Source organism: Tauraco erythrolophus, chromosome 11 (genome assembly GCF_009769465.1).
Source record: "Tauraco erythrolophus isolate bTauEry1 chromosome 11, bTauEry1.pri, whole genome shotgun sequence".
Classification (NCBI taxonomy): domain Eukaryota; kingdom Metazoa; phylum Chordata; class Aves; order Musophagiformes; family Musophagidae; genus Tauraco; species Tauraco erythrolophus.
In genome coordinates this window covers 9,861,473-9,880,102 of record NC_141475.1, presented here as the reverse complement: position 1 = coordinate 9,880,102, position 18,630 = coordinate 9,861,473, and the positions used below count along the sequence as shown (strand labels likewise).

The 18,630-nt window shown below is 38.1% G+C and overlaps 1 protein-coding gene across 1 annotated transcript in view; it reads right to left on the bottom strand.

The window, feature by feature from the left end:
• Positions 1–18,266, bottom strand: part of ACSL3 (acyl-CoA synthetase long chain family member 3) — a 31,378-nt gene extending 13,112 nt beyond the window's left edge. The window contains exons 1-4 of the mRNA XM_009990740.2: positions 17,907–18,266; positions 11,558–11,735; positions 5,367–5,476; positions 3,950–4,088 (exon numbers count right to left, since the gene is read on the bottom strand). Of these exons, the coding sequence (XP_009989042.1) occupies positions 3,950–4,088; positions 5,367–5,476; positions 11,558–11,735; positions 17,907–18,257 (778 nt within the window). The 5' untranslated portion in view covers positions 18,258–18,266. The remainder of the gene's footprint in view (positions 1–3,949; positions 4,089–5,366; positions 5,477–11,557; positions 11,736–17,906) is intronic.
• Positions 18,267–18,630: the final 364 nt, after the last annotated feature.

Sequence of the window (18,630 nt, the reverse complement as noted above, 5' to 3'; positions counted from 1 at the left end):
TATCACATTTTGCTTTCAGTTAAAAAAAAAAAAATATGGTCAAGCTTGAGTGCCTAGAAAAAAAACTAGGAACTTCTTTGTATTAGCTGAGCGATACTTTGAGCAATTGTCCTCGTCTACCTCAGCAACACTTTTTCTATTGTTTCCCATATTCCTACAGAGGAGAGAAAAACAGGCAGAGCTTCGTTTTCTCTAAAACGCCACTGAGGTTCAATTCCTTCGGCAGGTACACTGCACTGGTTCCATGCTGCCACAGGGTCAATCCCCGTTTGCAAAGGTACTTTCCTGTGTGCTCCCTGGCAGGAGAACAACACACTGCCTCATTTGCAACACCTGCAGCAAGGCACTGATGAGCCAACATAAGGTCCAATTTCTGTATTTAAAAGAAGTTCAATAGCTTTAATAGGATTAAAGTGTTTTTAAAATACTTGCACTGAGAGCAAGAAAATACAAAACCAATTGTGTTTATTCAGAGGAAAAACTGCATGATGTGCAATACATGCAGCACAACATACAAGCTGAATGAGAAGAGCAGAAACACGTTTAATAGTTTCCCACTCACTGAATCCTGTCCATCCTGCACAACGAACAGCACAGAGGGAAAAAACCCATAAGCAGCAGCTCATGTACTTAATATGCTTGACCATAAACAACTCATTGTAGCATTCCGTAATTTATGAATGGCTAATTTGACAAAGATAATGTTCTTTTATTACAGTATATAGAACGCAGTATTTAAAAGCCTGAAGAAAGAAGGATTAGATACCTTTTTACATAGCACATAGATTAACAAATCTCAAGAAGCTAAGGAATTATAGAATTTTTTTCTGTTGGTGCTGTCTGAAACAGTTTTAATAGCACATAAAATTGGTACATCAAAAAGGGAAAATCATCTTTTAAAGAAATTAAGAGGCCACAATGTTGGGAGTAAACCTGCCATTCCCCTGAACATCAACAGCAGATGGATTAACCCCACCCTACTCCTAAAAAAAAACTCAATCCAACATTCATGCGCCTTCAGTGGTTAAAAGATTCTGAAAACACCAAGATAAGGATAGAAGAAAGCAACCACTGAACATAATGAAATCTTAAGATACTACGTTTAGCAGCTCTACAGAGTCAAGAATAAAAATTTGTTATAGAATCACAGAATGGTTAGGGTTGGAAGGGACCTCAAAGATCATCTTGTTCCAACCTCCCTGCCATGGGCAGGGACATCCACCACTGCACCAGGTTGCCCAAAGCCTCATCCAACCTGGCCTTGAACAATTCCAGGGATGGGGCTTCTACAGCTTCTCTGGGCAACCTGTTCCAGTGTCTCACAACCCTCACAGTGAAGAATTTCTTCCTTGCATCTAATCTAAGTCTACCCTCTTTCAATTTAAAGCCATTGCCCCTTGTCCTGTCACTACACGCCCTTGTCAAAAGTCCCTCTCCAGTTCTCCTGTAGGCCCCCTTTAAGTACTGGAAGGCTGCAATAAGATCACCCTGGAGCCTTCTCTTCTCCAGGCTGAACAACCCCAACTCTCTCAGCCTGTCTTCATAGGAGAAGGGCTCCAGCCCTTGCATCATCTTCATGGCCCTCCTCTGGACTTGCTCCAGCAGCTCCATGTCCTTCTTGCACTGGGGACTCCAGAGCTGAACACAGTATTCCAGGTGGGGTCTCATGAGAGCAGAGCAGAGGGGCAGAATCACTTCTCTCAACCTGCTGGCCACACTTCTTTGGATGCAGCCCAGGATACAGTTGGCTTTCTGGACTGCCAGCGCACATTGCCGCCTCATGTTGAGCTTCTCATCCACCAGCACTCCCAAGTCCTTTTTCTCAGGGCTGCTCTCAATCCGTTCTCTGCCCAGCCTGGATTTGTGCTTGGGATTGCCCCAACCCACATGCAGGACCTTGCACTTGGCCTTGTTGAACTTTATTAGGTTCTCACAGGCCCATCTCTCCAGCCTGTCAAGGTTCCTCTGGATGGCATCCCTTCCCTCCAGCACATCCACAACACCACACAACTTGGTGTCATCCGCAAACTTGCTAAGGGTGCACTTGATCCCACTGTCCATGTCACCAACAAAGACGTTAAATAGCACCGGCCCCAGTCTCCACTTGGACATTGAACCGTTGACCACAACTCTTTGAGTGCGATCATCCAGCCAATTCCTTATCCACCTAGTGGTTCGTCCATCAAATCCATGTGTCTCCACTTTAGAGACAAGGATGTCGTGTGGGACAGTATCAAATGCTTTGGACAAGTCCAGGTAGACAATGTCAGTTGCTCTTCCCCTATCCATCAATGCTGTAACCTCATCATAGAAGACCACCAAATTAGTCAGGCAGGATTTGCCCTTAGTGAAGCCACGTTAGCTGTCACCAATCACCTCCTTATTTTCTATGTGCCTTAGCACAGTCGCCAGGAGGATCTGCTCCATGATCTTGCCAGGCACAGAGGTGAGACTGACTGGCCTGTAGTTCCCTGGATCTTCTTTTTTTCCCTTTTTAAAGATGGGGGGCTATGTTTCTCCTTTTGCAGTCAGTGGGAACTTCACCAGATTGCCACGACTTCTGAAATATGATGGATAGTGCCTTAGCAACTTCATCTGCCAGCTCCCTCAGGATCCACAGATGTATCTCATCAGGTCCCATGGACTTGTCCACTTTCAGGTTCTTTAGATGGTCTCGAACCTGATCTTCTCCTACACCAGGCGGTTCTTCATTCTCCCAGTCCCTGCCTTTACCTTCTGTGACTTGGGCTGTGCAGCTGGAGCTCTTGCCAGTGAAGACTGAGGCAAAGAAATCATTGAGTATCTCAGCCTTCTCCATATCCCAGGTAGCCAGGTCTCCCGTTTCGTTCTGGAGAGGGCCTACGTTTTCCCTAGATCTCTCTTTATCATTGACATATCTATAGAAGTTTTTCTCGTTGCCCTTGATGTCCCTGGCCAGATTTAACTCTATCAGGGCCTTTAGCTTTCCTAACCTGATCTCTGGTTGCTCAGACAATTTCTCTGTATTCTTCCCAGGCTACCTGTCCTTGCTTCCACCCTCTGTAGGCCTTCTTTTTGTGTCCGAGTTGGTCCAGAAGCACCTTGTTCATCCATGCAGGCCTCCTGGTGTTTCTACCTGACTTTCTCTTTGTTGGGATGCACTGCTCCTGAGCTTGGAGGAGGTGATCCTTGAATATTAACCAGCTTTCCTGGGCCCCTCTTCCCTCCAGGGCTTCATCCCATTGTACTCTGCCAAGGAGATCCCTGAAGAGGCTGAAGTCTGCTCTCCTGAAATCCAGGGTAGTGAGCTTCCTGAGCACCCTCCTTGCTTCCATAAGAATCTTGAACTACGTCATTTGTTATAATAGTTAAAACACCTTCTGAAATTCTGAATTCTAATTCCAAAAATGTTACATAGATTGGAAACAGATTTCAAGAAATTAACATCATAGATTGATACTCTCAGAAATGCAATAAAAGTGACAGTTCTATCAGATTAAAACGCCTGTTTTACATTTTGTTATTTGTGAATTTAAGAAAACTTAATGGTAGTGAATTGCTGATGTCTTTTGCTATAAAATGCACAATAATTTCCTCTGTGTGCTCTGAATAACCTGGTTTTAACATGTCTTATCATAAGAATGCTTTCCAAGTTTCTATCCTGGCCTAAATGCTTATCCTAAAAATTATTCTTCAACACATGACACTTGTTGTGGAGAAGACAGTTTCTATTAAAAGCATTTTATTCTACTCTGTTGAAAAACAAAACAACAACCAAAAAACCCACACCCCAAAATCCAACCACAAGCAAACCAGAAAACTGCACAGATCTTATTCAAAGAAAAAGCAGATGATAAAAGGTTAATCACTGCATAATGTTTTGAGAACTGCAATCTCCCCAGGTTTACTCAACAGGGTCAAAGTAGGACAACAAATGAGATGATCCATATAGAAAGAAGATATAACCTACCAGTATCTGCCTTGGCCCCCATAGCTTGCACAGAAGCCATAGTGTGAACAATGACACCCTTGGGAAACTCTGACCATGTCGTTGGTTTGCCATCCACTGTAATAATATGTCGCAGCAGTGGAACTTGAGAAACAATTTCCTGTGGAAACAAACATGTGTTCAGAAATCAAACACAAGGTTTGTGCTAGCATGAAGGAGAGAAAAAAAAATTAAAATAATCTACTGTATACATAAAAAAAAAAGACATAAAATATCTGAGGATTTAAAATACCAGAGGGTAAACTCATGTAGCTCAAACAGCTGCAAAGCCTGAAACTTTCCACATTTACATTTGCAGAACTGATTGGACTTTCCATTTACAAAGCCAAAAACTTCCAACCATTTACTGATCTGGGTCTTATTTAAAGAAAAGCCCACAAATAAGACTGCAATGATTTGTAGAGGTAATCAACTTTCCACTCTCATAGACCACTGAGGGAATCTGGCAACACTGAGCTCATAATAATTCTTATGTTGCTCCTTGATTACTACGCTATTTAAAATAAGCAATAGCCAGCAAAAAAATGAAAAATTATTAGTTAAGCACTACTGAAGCATTTAAAGGAAGATGTGGGTTCTAAAACATTTATGAATATTCTAGGGGAAAAAGATGACTACCATTTCTAGCAGAAGAAATTTATTCTCTTGCTGCAAGCTGAAATAAATGTGCAATATATATACTGTCATTCTAGTAAATTAAAAAGAGTCTGGGAAATTCTCATTCAAAATTCGGCAATAGCACACAGTTTTTAATTAAAACAATTTCCTTTTGTGAAAGGTCTAGATCTCCCAAAACACAGGATGATGATGATCTCCTGCAGATTAGTTGTACTACTTGTGTACTCAATCTGGGTCAGTAAGTCCAAAAAGTTTCTTGACCATTCTAATGTTTAATAAGCTTTCCCCCGCACTGGAAAACAGTTCTAACTCTTTGAGCACCCGTCTTTAGATTTAAGAGCCATTCTCTGCTGGGAAAACATCCAACAATAAATCAAGAGGATGATCACATTTAGCTATTCATATACAAATTGATAGATATTTCTGTCTTTCCCATTTGCTCCAAATGTTAAATTTATAGTCATTAAATCCACCCAGAAACCATAGCGACTTCTTGTAAAGGTGTTGTACCAGGCAGCGCTGCAGCTCTTCAGTAGCACAAATTGCTCATCCTGTTCTCCAAAGTCACTGAGCAGCCAAAATCCCACTGAAAGAAACTATTGTTTTTTCTGTACATGAAGACAGATACATAAATCTTATTCTAAAAGAAGTGTCTGCCCTATAGACAAGCAATAAATCATTGTTCTGTACAATGAAACCGGACCTTTTAACAACAGTGAACAGATACACTGGAAAGATAAACGAAGAATAGTTTTCTGACCTTCAATTTTGTTTGCATCAATTCTTTACTAGTGATGATGGTGGTCACCTCCGTTTCATTTAGCCCATGTACTATTGCTGGGCCTCCCAGGGTAGCATACAGAGTAACAACTGGAACAGAAAACACAGCGGGGGAACATTAACCTATGTTACACTTTCAAGTATAGTTTACAACAAAGGGCTGAGATCAATCTATCCTAAGTTAGGCAACATAGCAAAAATATTTGTCAACTAACATAAAGGTTGTATAGTTTGTGCTTTAAAAAATACGTATTACATAGACTTAAACACAGCATAGTTTTCAGTTTCTCCCAGAATGAAATAAGGAACAACAATTGTCTATGTGACTGTTTACTATTTTTCAAGGTCTAACTAGAAGTACCAAAACCACACTACCTTATGTAATTCTCTTCTAGATCTACTCTCCTATCTTCATGGCTTTTACCATTTTAGTTTTAAAAATAGGCATCTGTCCTGAGTTTAATACACTGTTTAAAAAGTCCTCTTGTACTCAGGAAAGAAATAGCTTTCATTTACGTGATTCTCTCTTTGGAATTCACATGCTTTGTTAGTAGCCTTTTACAATCGACTGCTAATAAGAAATCATTGTAACACTGTAATACATGTCATCAGCAGATTAATTCTCAGTCAGCAATAAATCTGTGCCTATCATTCTCCCATCTATTTAAAACAACTCATCAAAATCATTAGACATTGAACTGACATCATGAGAATAGAGAATAGCAAGGAAAGAAAATATTTAGGAAACTATTAGAAACCCTGTTTCTTGTATTTAAGGACAGTTCATTAGCAAATGTTAAATCACAATTATTACATATTAACAGTTTTTATATCGTATTTAATTTCCTGCCATTTTTATAGCAACTGCATCAGAAAAGATAGGAAGAGACTGAGAAAGAAAAAGGCAGCTCGAAAAGGAAGAGAGGTATTGCTCTCAAAAAAACTATTAACTTCCCATTTTCTAAGCAGAATGCTAAAAAGAAGCATCTCAAGAAAGTTGTAAGGTCAATCAACGCAATCATTAATAACCCCATCAGTGCTGCAAGTTTTGTCACATTAGGTATCTGAATTTTTATTGTATTTTAGCCTGGATTTTGCTGAATATTTAAACAACGTAATTATTAAAACAAGACAGTGCATTGTGTGTTAGAGCTGTAACTATATTATGTTCACTGCAGAAAAATATAAAGTAAAAATAAGACAAAATCAAATTCTGTTGTATTTGAAGATTTGAAATCCAGGGAGTTACTAACTCAGCACAGCACATTAAGGAAGAACTCAAAAGCAGTTTTCTTACACAGAAAAGTAAATAGTTGACCTCTACTTATTTTTTCCTTGTTAAAACAGTCCATCATAGTTCAGAACTGTTGCAGGGCAAATGCACATGCACTGTGTTTTCTTTAATTTGGTGGGAGCAAAGTCCAGCAGAGTGCCTCTACTAGTTCCCACGAGCTCTCTCTACTTACTGCACTGACCCCTGCTATATAAACATCTAGCAGAAATTCAGTTTCCCCAAGCCAACAAGCGCAACCAAGACAACACACTGCCCGGAAAGAAAAGTATAATCTCCAAAATAACCATTTATGTAGTTAATTATTCATCTACAAATAAGCACCTCAAGGACAACTGAGAGCTATACGACAGAGTCAAAGAGAAAGAGTGATATACCATTTATATGATGAGGTACTGATGTCATGGAGAGAAAAAAAAACACGAGCAATGACTCCCGTCTGTGACATTCTCACTTCTCCACGTTGGCACCTAACATTTTTCAGGCAAATCTGAAAGTTTAGGTAATTTTTTTTCTTTCCTTTTTTCTCTTGAAGACATACCAAGAAGGGATTATCTTTTGTGTTCCTCTTTACACACACAATAGTACAAGTGAATCTTTGATATCTAGACTTCTGCTAGGAATACTGCTCTAAATGTCTGACAAAAAGAAAAGTCTCAATACGGCTAAATTTGCCAGCTAATATACAATAACAGACCTTGCCCTAAAGAAACAAATAAAACTTTCACCATTTATTTCAATGTAACTAAAATGTTAAACTGAGTATTTCAGCATCCATCATACACAGAAAATAAAAAGGAAAAGTATACCTTTAAAGGCTTCAGCCAAATCAATTCTGACAAAACCACTTCTGCTCAAGCTTCAGAAAGGCATGATTGAAAAATGAAACACAGCCTCTCCTATTTATTCATTATTTGGTTGTACACCCCCATGTTTTATCTGCCCACACTGGTGAAGAGCTCTTCACGCAGATGAAGGGGAGATACTTTGGAAGAAAAATATGATTTTGTGTTAGTACTTTTTTTTCCGTTTTTGAACTAGCAATTCCACTCTACCTCCTGAAAAGACAAGACTTAGATAGCTTCAAACAATGTAAAATTTACAACAAAGCAAGTATTTCTAATCATAAAACTACTTGTTTGTGCGAGTAATTCGTAACATAAAAATTACTTTCCCCATTTTAATTCTGCAGTACAAAAGGCATTCTCTCCAACACTACGTATGAAACAGATGAACTTGCTCTCTTGGCATCAGTTCTGGGCGCGTACCATCAGATTTAATACATTTCACATTCAGAAAAAATGTCACAACACTGCCACAGCAGTTAGCTGTTGTGAAACTTGTAAACTGAAAAATTCCAATATAAGTCATTTAGGAATATCTTGCCACACTACTTAAACAGCATGTGAATTCTATAATTCACTCAGCAAACCAACTACGTGAATACTGCATGATATCATCATCTGCCAGCACAAAAGTCAGCCAAGTTCACATAAGATGACATACAGCTTAGATGCTAAATACCATGTCAGACAGTGTGCTGAAGCACGTCTCTATAAGGGAATTTGAAACAGCAATCCAACAAAACCAAAAACACATGCATACCATCTACACGACATCTGTCCACTATCTCAGATGCCTTTTTTTTTTTCCTTAAATTATGAAATCTTCCTAGGATTTATAAGTATACTTCCCTTCTAATTAATACAAGCCTTTGCATTTTATTCCCAGGATAGTCACTAGGAATCTAACAGATCCCGAACGTGATAAAAGGGAACTGTCAGTGTATTATGAGACATGTAGTTTACAAGCAACGCAGGCACCTCATCTGAGAACAGTCTGCACTGATGTCTGCTCTGGCAGGCAAGTTAGCAGCAGTCCCTCACTGAATAAAGGACCAAAAATACCACTGATTAGGTTGGAAGGCATCTGAAGATCACCTGCACAAAATAGTTCATTAGAGCAGAGTGGTCAGGGCCATGGCCAGTCCAGTTTAAGTATCTCCAAGGATGGCGATTTCACAACCATCCTAGGCTGCTGTTCTGGTATTTTACCACCCTCACAATGAAGAAGTTTGTCCTAATATCTAAATTTTTCTGTGTTTCAGCTTGTGCCTGTTGCCTCTAGTCTTATCAAAACACACCTTTGAACAGAGTCTGGCTTCATCCTCTCTGTATGCTCCCATTAGATAGTTTTAGACAGCAACAAGATCTCAACTCACTCATCTTAATGCTGAACAGACCTCGCTCTATCAGCCTCTCCTCGTATGTCACGTTCTCCAACCCCTTCAGCATCTTGGCAGCCCTCCACTGGACTCGCTCCAGTATGTCAAGGTCTTTTTTTTTTGCTACTGGGAAGCCCAAAACTGACATAGTAATCTAGATCTGGTCTCACCAGTGTCTAAAGGAAGGAGAAGGACCACTTCCCTGGACCTACCTGTTACACTCATGATACTATCACCCAGGATGCTGTTGGCTTTCGCTGTAAGAAGGCACTGCATACTCATGGTTGAGTTACTATCCACCAGGACCCCCAGGTCCTTTTCAGCAAAGCTGCTCTCTATCCAGCTGCCCCCCAGCCTATACTGGTAGATGAGGTTACTCCAGCACACACAGGAATTTGTAATTGCCTTTGTTGAACTCCATAAGGTTCCTGACAGCCCACTCTTCCAGCTGATAGGCCTCCCCTAAACATCAGCCCTGCTTCCAGCAAACTGGCTGCTCCTGCCAACTTGCTACAGGCTATGACCTGCTGTATTTGCACTCTGTCCCAACATCCATATCTTCAGTAAAGACATTAAACAGTAATGGACTCAGTATCAATCCCCAAGGGCTGGTAACTAACTTTGTCCTGCTGATCACAATCCCCTTCAGCCAATGGACTAATGAATTTTCCATCTATCTTACCAGCTACTTATCCAGTCTCTATTTACATAGCCTGGATGTACAGACACTACGGGAGATCATTGCAAAGGCCTTGTGAAACTCAGCACACAACATCCACTCTCTCCTTGTACGATAACTGGCTCTGCAGACAAGGCAAGTAGACTGCTTTTGAAATGGTATGGGCTAGGGCAGTACATCTTGTAACCAACTCCACCCTTAAAACTGAGGGAGTAACACAGTGTAAGGGTATACACCAAATAACCACACAGACCTGCCATACACTCAGGAACCTATGGCTTTGTAAACTGAAACACACTCATGCTCAGAGCAGAGAGGGACCATTTAAGATACAATTTTTTCGTTAGGTTTGCTTCCAAAATCTGAAAAAAGTCTAACTGATATATATTTTTAGTGTAGGTAGTCAGTAAATCAGGAATTTCTGCACATCTGGTGTTTACATCCTATCTCTTATGGAAGGAGGGTAAATGTGGCAGGGGAGAGAAGAGGCCAAAGCCTGTGAGGAACAGCAGCTTCTAGAGTGTCCTGTGGGGAAAATGAGAAATGCCTTCCCTGAGAACATCACAGAACCCAGCCAGGCTGGGCTTGCAGTTAGGTGAATGACACACTAAGGATGAAACAGATGTTTGAGAACAATTCCTATACCAAGTTGAGATCAGCACTCAGTAGGCTTCTCAGCAAGAAAAATAAGCCTAGAGCTCCCATGCATATCCTTGTGTCTAGGCTCAGACTAGGTCAGGGTACACAGCCGGCCTTCCACCGTGGCAGAGATGTACCTTGGACATAGCTGTGGCCCTTTACATGATCTGAGTAAAAGGGGAACCAATCTCACTTTGCATTTGTATCTACCCGGTGCTGTGAAGTGAAGCTATGCAAGGACACCTCCAGCCAGTCTGTCCTATTCTGCCACTCCTCACAATACAGCTGCAACTGCCCAGTGTACACATTCTGTCAAGAAAGCACCTTCTCCCTGAGCAGACTCAGCTCTACTCCAACACAGTTAGTGGTCTCCACAATAAGATAGCAGAAGACTAAAGGATAAGTAACTAGATGTGACAGAATAGGACTAAAACTGTCATCAGACAGAAGACACCTCTCTTATGGTCACTCCATGAAAAATGAGGACTATCAGCCAGGTCAGAGAACCTAGTCTCAGTCTCCACTGCCAGGGTTAAGGATGCAGTCAGTGTATGATTTAATAGCTCACCAAAACTAAAAACAGTCTTAAAGGTCTCTGAAGTAACAACTAGGACTCAAGCTTGTCCTTAAGCATAGCCTCAAATCAGCATTCAGGTTAAGTTAGGATATATTTAATGACACACAATGGACTATGAGAAAGTCAAGAGGCAGTGAAAAGAAAGAAAAATACAAAATCACAAAAAAAAATATATCAAGCTCAGCCTAAGGTCTGAATTAAGGAATTACTTACAGTTTGGTAAAGGAGTTACTAAGCAATTAATCTGAAAGAGCTGTCCAAAATAAGTTCAGGACTTACTCATTCCTTTTCATTTTTTAGACATAACAATACAATCCACTAACCAAAATCAAAATTGAAGGGTTGACTAAAAGATCCAGCTAAAACAAAACTTACAGACACAGATGAAGGTTTGATGTCAACTCCTGAAACTGAGTCAATGAATTCATGTGTGATTTTTGTTTGTTTGTTTTCAGAAACTTGGGAATCTGTACTGAATTGAGATCAAAAGAAAATAAACCTCTCACAAATTCATTGAGCAAGATATACTTACTGAAACCATCCTCCAGCTGCAAACAGATACACATTTCTCCATTCAGTAAAACACTACAAAGTACACAGTGTCTACTTTATGTAGTATTTTTTATTTGCATTTTAAACGTTCTGTATAAACTTTTTATAAAGTTTTCTTAGTGTGTAAAATGAAGTACGAAAAAAGTTTGTTTTCAAATTGTGTTGTAGGATCAAAAGACATGAATATTTTTGGAAAGACGCATACTTACGCTGGTAGTTGCACATGAAGCAGGCCTGCGCTGCAATCATCCACTCAGCTCTAGTCTCACAAAAGATAGCAATGTTAGTCTTTGGTTGCTGACCCAATACTGCTAAGCCGTTTCCAAAATTAACAGCTTTAATATATACATCTTCGTATGAAAGCCAGGTGTATTTGCCAAGGATGACCTAGTAAGAATAACAAATTAAATTTAGAAAACGAAAATCCTTAACATATGTCCTATTACATCTTTATCCATGCAAAGAAACCACAGATGTTTGAAGTAAAAGTTGCTTGAATTCTAAAAGCAGTTTATTCAAGATAACGAATAATATTCTTGCCAAAAACTGCAGAGACTGTGGAAGTTCCAACACAAATACTGCAATACCTCCACACATGTTATCACCTCAGTTTCTGTCTTCACATTAGGAAAGCATGTGTTTCCCACAGTATTTTGTAGCTCCAGAAGACCTCCGAAAGGCCGTGGTTATCTGACCCATATGCCTTTAGATTTTTTACAAAGGTTTGTTTTATTTTAAATAAAGGGTGACAAGCACAAGCTAGTACAATACATACTCTATATTTGCTTGCTTGGATATTTGGGCTACGATTCTCCTACACAAATCTGATGCTTACATGTTCATTCTTATTAAAAAAAAAAAAAACAAAACCCACAACAGTGAAACTGGAATCCAGAAAGCAGTATATCAACGGGTCCTCAGTCATAAATCGTGAAATCCTCCTCCCTTTGTTCCAAAACCAATGTCAGGGGGAAGAGGGGTAATCTTTTTGCCCTTTTTTACTGCTAAACAAAAGTGGGACAGAAGACTGGACTGGAAATTACTGGCAAATCTCAGTACTGAAAAGTCATGTGGAAAAAGTTAAGCAATCTCACTTTTCTTCTATATGGGAAAGCTGGTGCACAGTAGAATTGGATTTGAATTTACAGATCACTATCTGCCAGATTTCTATGTGTGCGCTTGCACTTTACAGTGCTATTTTCCCACCAAGTGATAGGTTATTTCTTTGATGACATTCTAGAAATTTTCATACAGATAAAGTACAAAGATGTTTTGTAATATCTAAATAATACATTAGTAATATCTGTAATACAAACTAATCTTTATTAGCCAAGTCTTTCAGTCATTTCCTTTGGCTACAAAGCACTAGTAATAAATGCAAATGATTTTAAAAAGCCAGAAAAAGCAAACTTCTCCCTCCTCCCTCCATTCTGTTTTCCAGATTACATTTATCAACTTTAACTACATTTCAGACTTGTGGGCTGTACAATCTAACAGCTTTTTGGCATGTAACTACATTTCTAATGAGTTTGTATCTCCACATCTATTTTCCAAAGCAATGAATTTGAAAATCTCTCTCAAACAAAAAGTCTAATAGATTTCTTTTATCAAAACACTTTTTCAAACTGCTTAAGTTTACTATTGGGTAACTGTGTTGTACCTACTACAAACCTTGCTGCATATTGCTCATTAATCTACTTGTTTAGCAGGACACACCTTTCTTAGGACAGGTATATGTGCAGCTGTTCACAAATTTCACAAATGTTTTCCTGGGAAAATATCATTTAGCAAAACCAAAAACCAATACTTGCCAACAACAGCAATATTTAGCAACTTCTCACATAAATATCTGCAAAGGTTTTCCTGTTGTATTTACAGAAATTCAGCTTTATTGGAAAATAGACTGTTACAGAGCCAAAAACCTTACTGGAGAAGAAAGATCACATTGAATTTCCCTGCTGTAATCAGTGAGAGAATCGCAGCAGCCTGACCACATGCACAGCACCGTGGGGCAGAGGGCTCACACACTACCTGCACTCACAGCTACAGCCCTCCAAGGAGAAGGACCTGGGAGTTCCTTTCAGTTTCAACACACCAAGATATTTCTGGTGTGGAAAGCTTCCACTGTTTCTAAAGAAAAGAAAGCACCTCTTTCCGTCCACCCAAATTTCAGTAACTTGGAATTTTAATTCCAATTTGGATATTTCTCCTCCAAACGCAGTATTTTGGGCAGATTTGGAAATTCTTGACAAGCTCATCACAATTTACAGAAGTGAGACTGACAACACCCTTTCCACTATTGTACTCTACCTACAACATGGTCTCAGGGATGCTGCTCTCAAATAGTTAGGCCAAGAAATACAAACATTCTCATTACTGTTTCTAGTAAGCTCGCCAATCCGTAAATGAACAGGTTTTGGTAACTTCCACCATTCGCTATGTAACTCACTAAAACTGAAATATCAAATCATTAAAGGGTCAAAAATAGACCTTTCTGAAAAACACTGGTGATTCTGATTTTTTTCCCTTGTTTTGTTCTCTTACATAACTTATCCTCATTGCTTAAGCAAGTTTGATATAAAGTAGTGAAAGAAGGCCTTATCGGTGCTTTCCCTTCTTTAAAGGTTAGAAAGTCCACAGAAAAGAAGTATAGCACCTTTATAGTTATTTTTCTATACATAGAAATATATTTCTGAAGAACACTGACGCATGAAAACAGATGAGAAGGCCTCTTTCAATGCAGCTTTACTTTTGCATTTCCCTATACACTTCTTCTGCAGGACACAGAGCAAGTTACGGTTTCTCTCATTCTCCTTTATGTTTGAGTACATCTTCACGTACGCCTCCCTTCTTGGCCCTTCCCTCTGTAGCTTTCACTAATATTTTCCAATGTACAGTTTCTACTGTAAACAGCTGTTAAGACTGACATTAAGTGCCATAATCTTTTAAACATTTACACACATTTAATTTTACAAGTTTCAGAATTTTTTTGTGCTAGATAACGACTTACACTTGTAAACAAAGTAACTGTCCAAGAGTTTGCAAAAGAAAGGCCCAAGAAGTCTACTGAGAACTGACCAAACAGAAACAAAAAACCCAACACTAAATCAGAAGAGACAGCACCTCTGAAAGTTTACTTCAAAATACATTAAATAGAAAAATACTGCCCTCTAGCGCACCAGCTTTTAAACGTACTTAAATCGCAAGTTTTAAAGCTACTTATTTAATGCATTGGAGAATGTTATTAAATACCAGTACAGTATTAATATTTAGAAATCCCGCAAAGTATAGAGCCTAAATAATTGCTGCACAGTGAACATTTCTTTAATCCAGATTTTAGGGTAACCACACTCAAATTTTTAGTGTAAAGGTGTCACAAAATGCTCTCAAAGAAGCTGCAGACACATGCAGAGCTATTATCTACCCAAACTCAGTTACTTTTCAAGGTCTTCCTAAAAGTAGCTTATAAGGCTTAAAGAATCTTGACTACAATTTGGAAATCAGTGATCATGAATTAAATACATTTCCTTGTAGAAAGTACATTAAAAATAATACAAAGAAGGATATTTGAAATGTTCATTTTTGGCCTTTTTCACATGAAAACATGGACTGCAGCTGAACACCTCTGAAAACCTCCCACCTTAAAATATTACTTACATAGCACTCTATGTTTTTCAACATCATAAGCTCCTCTTTTACTGCTCATGACTTGGCATGGCAAGAACCTTCCTACAACTTCACAGTAAGCTTCAGTATCAGCTATAATAAGCAATGTTTTGAATTCCCATGCGCTTACTGTTTCACCTCTCACAGGCTTAGATGCAACGGTTTCCCCTACCAAACCATGTTTACTTTTTCCAACTATGTCTTATTATGTTTTCATTAATTCTGTTCTTGGTTACAAACTTTTTTTATAACAGAACAAAACAACCAACCCACCCTCAAACAAACAAATAACACACCCCCACCCCCCCCAAAGAAAACAACAGAACTACTCACAAACAAAGCAAAATCGACATACCAACATTTATAAAAGCAAACACATGACAATATAACCTACAACCAAGATAACATAAAATAATCAACCAGCAGAATAAAGTTCCTTTTAGGTATCACAAAATTTAAGCTCTGCTTAAATTAATTAATTCTTTTAATTAATTACATCTTAATCTCTGAAATATTTTCAACATTATTTTATCTTGATTTAAATACTACAGAAGGAAACAGAAAAACTAACTAAATACGAAATATTATAAAATGCAACCAAGTGAGCAGAAGCAAGTACTTGTATTTTATTAACATCCATGAATTTCTGCTACTTTGGCAACTATACAGGAATAAAAACTTCTGAACAATATAATATCATAAAAAAATCAATCAAGAAATTACAGATTATCTGGGATATTTTTGTTCTCGAAACGTAGTAGCTGATCTTAAAAATGTTATATAACAAGCTTTAAATAATTTTAGCTAGAAGTGTAGCACACTTAGTTCTCCTAAGAACCAGAAACTTAATATTTTACTTTTTTTGAGATATATGTTTGCCCCATTAATGAATCATTAACTAGGCTAACCTAGCCCATTGCAATTTGCACAGAGAGACACCTTCTAACAGGTAATGCAATTCAGTACACACACCCATGATCTACATTCAGATCTGCCCCTGACTTGCAGATGACCTCAAAAAAAAAAAAAGCATCAATCACTCCCACCACTGTGTTCAATTTCTGAAAGGGAAAAAATAATTAACAAGTTTTGCAACTCCTGTAAGGCATAGAATTTATATGTGTTTTATCTGAGAATTAAAATTGTTGTGCACCTTTTTGAAAAGTTGCACCAAATAAAGCTCAACAAGTTGCCTTTGCTAAAGGGAACCAGGCAATAAAAAGGTGCATGCTATGAAAGGCAAAAATCAAAGGAAAAGGATCCTGACATTTCGAATCAACAATGTATCTTGTGAAATGCTCGCATTTCCCACATTTACTAAAACATGTCATGAGGTATCAAGAAACACTGTATTCCTTATTGAAAGAAAAATTTAGAAGTAGACTTAGGTGAGAATGCCACTACTTGGAACAAAGTATCACGAGGGCAAGTACTGCAATGGACCATAATGAACTGTTGTGTCAAGCTTAGACAAAATTGCTTAACTTAGGTAATTTCTAAGTCTAAGTATTTAGAAACAAGTAATTTAAGTAGGTCAACACCAACATTCTCCAGCTTTCCAATATTCAGAACACTTCGCTTGCATAATGGAAATGGCTAAAACTCCTAAGTTCTTAAGCCTTGTATTACTAATTATGTTTAAAAAACAGAGCACAGATCACGGGCAGCCAAAATTCTGATTTGTGCTCAGAAGCCCACTTTGTACAACATGAACTTTCTGTTTCTTTATAGGGACATGAGGCAGCAAAATGTGCATCAAGAACAATTACATGTACTCACTTCTCTCAGCATTTCCTTCATACTGAAAAGCTAACCCCATCGCTGGGAGGAAGTTTCACTAACAATTAAAGCTTCTATAAAGACTTTATCAGAACTACACTTTGTGATGTATTGTGATATTAAGCAAATTGTACTTTAAACATTATACTCCTATATCAGAATTAAAACTAGCAGCATTTAAGGAATCTTTTATTACCTGAAGAGATAAACTTTTCCTCTGCAGGAAAACTAATCTTAACTAAAAATTGTCTTTATAGCATGTAGTTAAAGACTTCTAATATAGAAGTGCAGACTTTTAACACATATCCGCAAATACACGCATATCCTGTTAATGGTATTTTCACTTGCTTCTTCAGGCAAAACTGCATTTTTAAATGTCTCTGAACAAACACAAAACAGCAGCTGACAACACAGGCCTGAACTTGAAAAACTATAAAAAGTCAGTCCCTTGAAATGACAGTTTTATATTGAACTTACATCTCGCACACAACATGATCACAGATTAGCAGCGTTCACACATTAAAGGAGACTGAAAGAATTAAAAAAAAAAAACCCAAACAAACAAAAAAACCAAACAACTCACAAACAAAACTCTTCCAATTAAAGTCTGCGCAATCCTTTTCCAAACAAAAATTTCATTTAAGCCCTGAATTCACAGGGCAAACCAGTAAATCCCTAAGTTACCATTAAGCTTACTGGCAAGGCACATCTGAGTACAGGCATCTAGTAATTTTTCTATATTTATCTGATTGTAGTTCAGAATAACATAAATAAGGAGACTTTTTTAATTCACCTAAAAGGAAAACTTTAAAGCCACTTACATCACCAGCTAAATATTAAAAACGAATACCTAAACCACATTTGCGTTTTTTCATTGGCTGAAACTACAAAAAAGGATATCTAGTCAAGAATGCAAAAAGAATGTTTAGATTTGTTTTAAATGCTGAGTAATGAAAGGTTGGGAATTACATAATTTAACTCTTTTCACAACTATTTAATCTAAATAGAGAAATTTATTTTTCCCTCTAATTTGCTTTACTGGATTAAAATTGTTTCAAAAGATAGTAGACAGACTTTGAAAAATTCTTGGAGGTAGACTGCAAAAAGACGTACCTTTTTAAAAACCTTTCCTGATGGCTGGATTTCATCTTCCTCTTTTAGGATTTCACGTGTTCCCAAGAGTTTTTTGTCCTTAAATTTAGTTTTAGCATATTTAAAAACTTTGTCGAGCGTATCACACCCAGGATATAAAACTGAAGCTAAACAATGTAGACTGTTAACAGATCTGTACGCACCCCCAGGCTTGTTATTCACAGGTTTAGCTTTAACCTGCTTGGCCTTTGCTATAGCCTGCCTTGATCCTGAAAATATGTACCACGGGATGTATGTTACAAAGGAGTACACCAAGATAATAAAGTTTATAAACTGTAGAAGAACAGGGTTGATGTTATGCTTCAACTTCATTTTGGTTGGTCGCGAAAGTTACAAGGAAGAGTTCGGAAACATGGATCAATTAAACAGAGATCCAAAAAGATCTGAAAAGAGAAAAGAAAATGTTAGTGGCAAACTCTATAGCTGTTGGCAAGGGAGTTATTTTCAAACATATTACTGCAATTCATATCAAATTAGGTCCTTTTATGCAGAAATTAGGCTAAAAGTCTTAACGTCTTGCATAAATGAAACAAAACTCCAATACATGAGGAAAGACTCTTCCATTCCCATTTAACAGACTGCAGTACTCACTAATGTTTTTATTTCCTTGGACACTACACAACACAAACACAGAACCTAAGGAACTCATGACCTGGGGTTTTAATTAAATGGCATGTATTTATCT